Genomic DNA, 3,561 nt, shown 5'->3' on the forward strand with positions numbered 1-3,561 from the left:
GAGAAACACAGGGCTTAAATACACAGAGGGAGCAATCAGGGAATGGGCAACAGGAGGGAAACACAGCTGGGGCAAATCAGGCCTAACGAGACAAAGGAAGCAAAACCAGATGCACTTACATGAGACACGGACTTTCAAAGTAAAACAGGAAACATAACACAGAGATGCGAACTTGACAAGGGGACACAGCTGACAGGGGAGACAGAGCAACTAGAGAACACAGAGACATAAACCATAAGACAGAACTCTAACAAAGAAACCAAAGACTAGAAATGATAAATAATATAATAAACTCAAAACCCTGGGTCAACGACCCAGGCATCCTAACACTTTCATTCTAAATTTTGTATGAAGTGCACTGAATAGTTAAGGAAAGGCAAATATCTTGGGTAAAACCCACAAAGTAGAATAATTCTACTTCTGTGCCAGAATCGAGGTGAATGGTTGGTGTTTCATTTTGTGACAAAATGTTCAGAATGTTTGCACCAACATCAGTTAAGGCTATTACTGTATTCATCTAAAAAAGACAATAAAAAGCACACTCAGTTCACAAGATTTTAGTTAGATGTGTGAAACTTTTTGAAAATCTTAAAGAGCTTTTGTTTCATTTCTTTTGTCCTAAGAGAGTACACAAACGGATTTACAAGACATGGACCGAGGACTGCGCCAATTAATAAACCTTGGCGTTCCTCAAGAGTTAATACCACGCCAAACCTGCTGAAGATATTGCGAACAAATGCAGGACAGTAATAAAAGATTACACAAATTAAGTGACTCACAAGAGTGCTCCCCATTTTCTTTTTTTCATTACTTGAAGATAATTTTACAAGAAGTAAGATTCCACAATATGAAAGACAAATGAAAACAAAAGTGAAAAAGAAAATAAAAAATGAGACAATAACAACTTCATTGAAATATTTCTCTGGGTTAACACAGGTGGTTCGTATTACAGCAGCAAAGTCACAGAAGCTGTATTTCAGCCTTGAACTGCAGTGTGGGAGGGGGACAACTGTTGCAGGCATATAACACACAAAACACCAGGCAACGAACCACAGAGTAAATGTAAGAACAAGAACACGTGTGTTTGTTAAATAATTGTGATACTGGAAAGGATAAATTATTGCAATGAATCTATCCAATGCCATAACTGCTAAAACAAACGACTCCATTGCTGTTCCCAAATGGAAAACACACATTTGAATTAAACACTCCACATAGGATATAGTATTAACACCTGTGAGTAGAACCCCAATCATTGTTGGACTGCAACTGGAGGTGTACATTATATCAACAACAGCAAGGTTGCAAATAAGAAGATACATTGGTTTATGTAATCTCTTGTCAGAAATAATAAACATGATATTTATCATATTGGCAAGAACAGCAAGAAGATAGATTATTAGTATAGCCACACCAACAGCAATAGGTCTACTGAGTGTGTCAAAACCACCTATAATAAAGTGTGTTACATTGATTGAAGTATTCTGTAAAGACATATTCCGTTTGGAAGTTGAAGAAGAAGCAAAGTACGTGCTAAATCTTCTTTATCAGACTTCACAAACACCTCTGAGCTCAGTCAAACACCTTTGCTTTTACTGGGCAATATTTAAACTTCTCACTTTAAGGCTTGGAAGAACAGTAAGTTTTGATTGGATAGCTCCATCTTCCAATCAAATTAGACGTAAAAATGTGAAATGTCTATATTGCATCAGATTGCAAAAAGATAATATCATCCCCGCAAAATCCCCTTGTAAATGTTCACATGCTTACAATAACCTTTATTTTGTTTGTTTTTAGCAGACTATTTAGATCAATTAAACAAAAAACAAAAGCACAAAATGAAAGAAATCCAGGTTCATGTTAAAAGTGTCCCGCTACATCTCTTTAACACTACACCCTCTTCAAGGCTAAGATGGAGCTAATATTAGCAGGAAGTTAAATTATTTTATTGCATTTTCTGGAGAAGAAAAAATGTTATAAAACTTTTAGGTAACTTTCACAGTGAAACTTGGGTCTATGCAGTTATATGTTTTTGCTAGTAAACACCCTTAAAGTGTAGCTATGTGCTGGAACTGTTACAGATGTAGAAGATGGAGAGCTATATGGGCCCTAAATTGTGGTCATAAATATTTTGTGCTTGTAAATCAATTTTGTACTTGTAAATCAGGATTTGTATGTGTAAAAAGAATTTGTGTGTGTGTAAAACAGATTTGTATGTGTAAAAAGAATTTGTGTGTGCGTAAAAAAGATTTGTATGTGTAAAAAGAATTTGTGTGTGCGTAAAAAAGATTTGTATGTGTAAAAAGAATTTGTGTGTGCGTAAAAAAGATTTGTGTGTGGACTTAGCCAAAAAATACGTGTGAAACTCTGCACTCAAGTTTCAAGTTAAAAGTACGAATTTTGACCCCCATTTTTCTTCCCTTCATCTGATTGGCCAATGTCATGTCAATCACAAATTTAACTATCCAATCAGAGAACAGGTGGGTTTGGCTATTGGAGGGTTGCTTTATGGAGCTTCAGGTCCTTAAAGGGAATAAATGCCCTTTTACATGTGTTACGGGTTCGAAATTGAGGACAAGAGTAAAACAATGATGGTCCAGAAGAGGTCGTTCAAACAATTGATTTTAATGAATGCACGCAGCGTGGAGAGGTGCAAACTGCAAAACATCAGTTGTACATCTCTGCCCAAAATACACTCTAGATTGCTTTTATAACATCAGGGTATTGTAACGCCCCTTCTTGCGTTTACAAGCACATAATTTGCATGTACAGAACATTCATGTATTTTAAGAATTAAATGCAAACACAGAAGTTCCTCCTTGTGGCATACTCTTCCAAATATGGTGATAATCTCAGGCCTTGAGGTCACCATGGACTGGACCTCTCCTTCCGTCACCTGTAACTAAGCAAACTCAAATACCACAAGAAGCTGAATACATTCAGGCCTTTGCTCAGCTACTATTTTACTGTAACAATATACTCAGCATATGAGTTATGATACATATATATTTAACTCAATCATTTAAAGTAGTTATAACTGCACCTGTAATAAACATGTTAATATTTGATTATGATAACCCCTATAATATAAATTATAACATAATGCCAGCAGCTTCAATAAACGCTTTGATGAAATGATAATTAATGTAATGATAAGGATGGTGGTTATATACAGTTCAGCAGTAAACTAATTTCTTTAATTCTACAATTCCCTCTCTTGATGTCTCTCCAGAGACATCACCACACCATTTCCTTGTGTCACTCCTCGACCCACTCTGTCACCTCTAGATCCATTAATGGCATCATGGGCCCCGAAACCACCATTCCCAGGTCCACTGCCTTCGCTCTGACCCTCTCTAGCCGTGCTCTGACTCAGCAAATCAGAAAACCACCTCATGTCCTCCAGGTGGTCCAGTAATAAAACACCAGCTCCCACTTGAAAACACTTCATGCTTAAGTGGTCTCTGCTCCTTTTCTGGGTCCCTCTCTAGTGGAAATCTTCTCCTGTAAGGGATAAAAAACAAACAGCCTTTCTCTGCTACACCTTACTAACCTACTGTG

General features: G+C 36.9%; 1 protein-coding gene across 1 annotated transcript; it reads right to left on the bottom strand.

The window, feature by feature from the left end:
- Positions 1-557: 557 nt before the first annotated feature.
- LOC134640696 (olfactory receptor 2L3-like) lies at positions 558-1,496 on the bottom strand. The gene has a single exon (XM_063492598.1). It carries the CDS (start codon positions 1,494-1,496, stop codon positions 558-560), a length of 939 nt encoding a protein of 312 aa, XP_063348668.1.
- Positions 1,497-3,561: the final 2,065 nt, after the last annotated feature.

Source organism: Pelmatolapia mariae, linkage group LG14 (genome assembly GCF_036321145.2).
Source record: "Pelmatolapia mariae isolate MD_Pm_ZW linkage group LG14, Pm_UMD_F_2, whole genome shotgun sequence".
Classification (NCBI taxonomy): Eukaryota; Metazoa; Chordata; class Actinopteri; order Cichliformes; family Cichlidae; genus Pelmatolapia; species Pelmatolapia mariae.

Bases quoted from the DNA above. Each gene is read 5' to 3' on its own strand.
- LOC134640696 (XM_063492598.1), bottom strand. From the start codon at position 1,496: ATGTCTTTACAGAATACTTCAATCAATGTAACACACTTTATTATAGGT.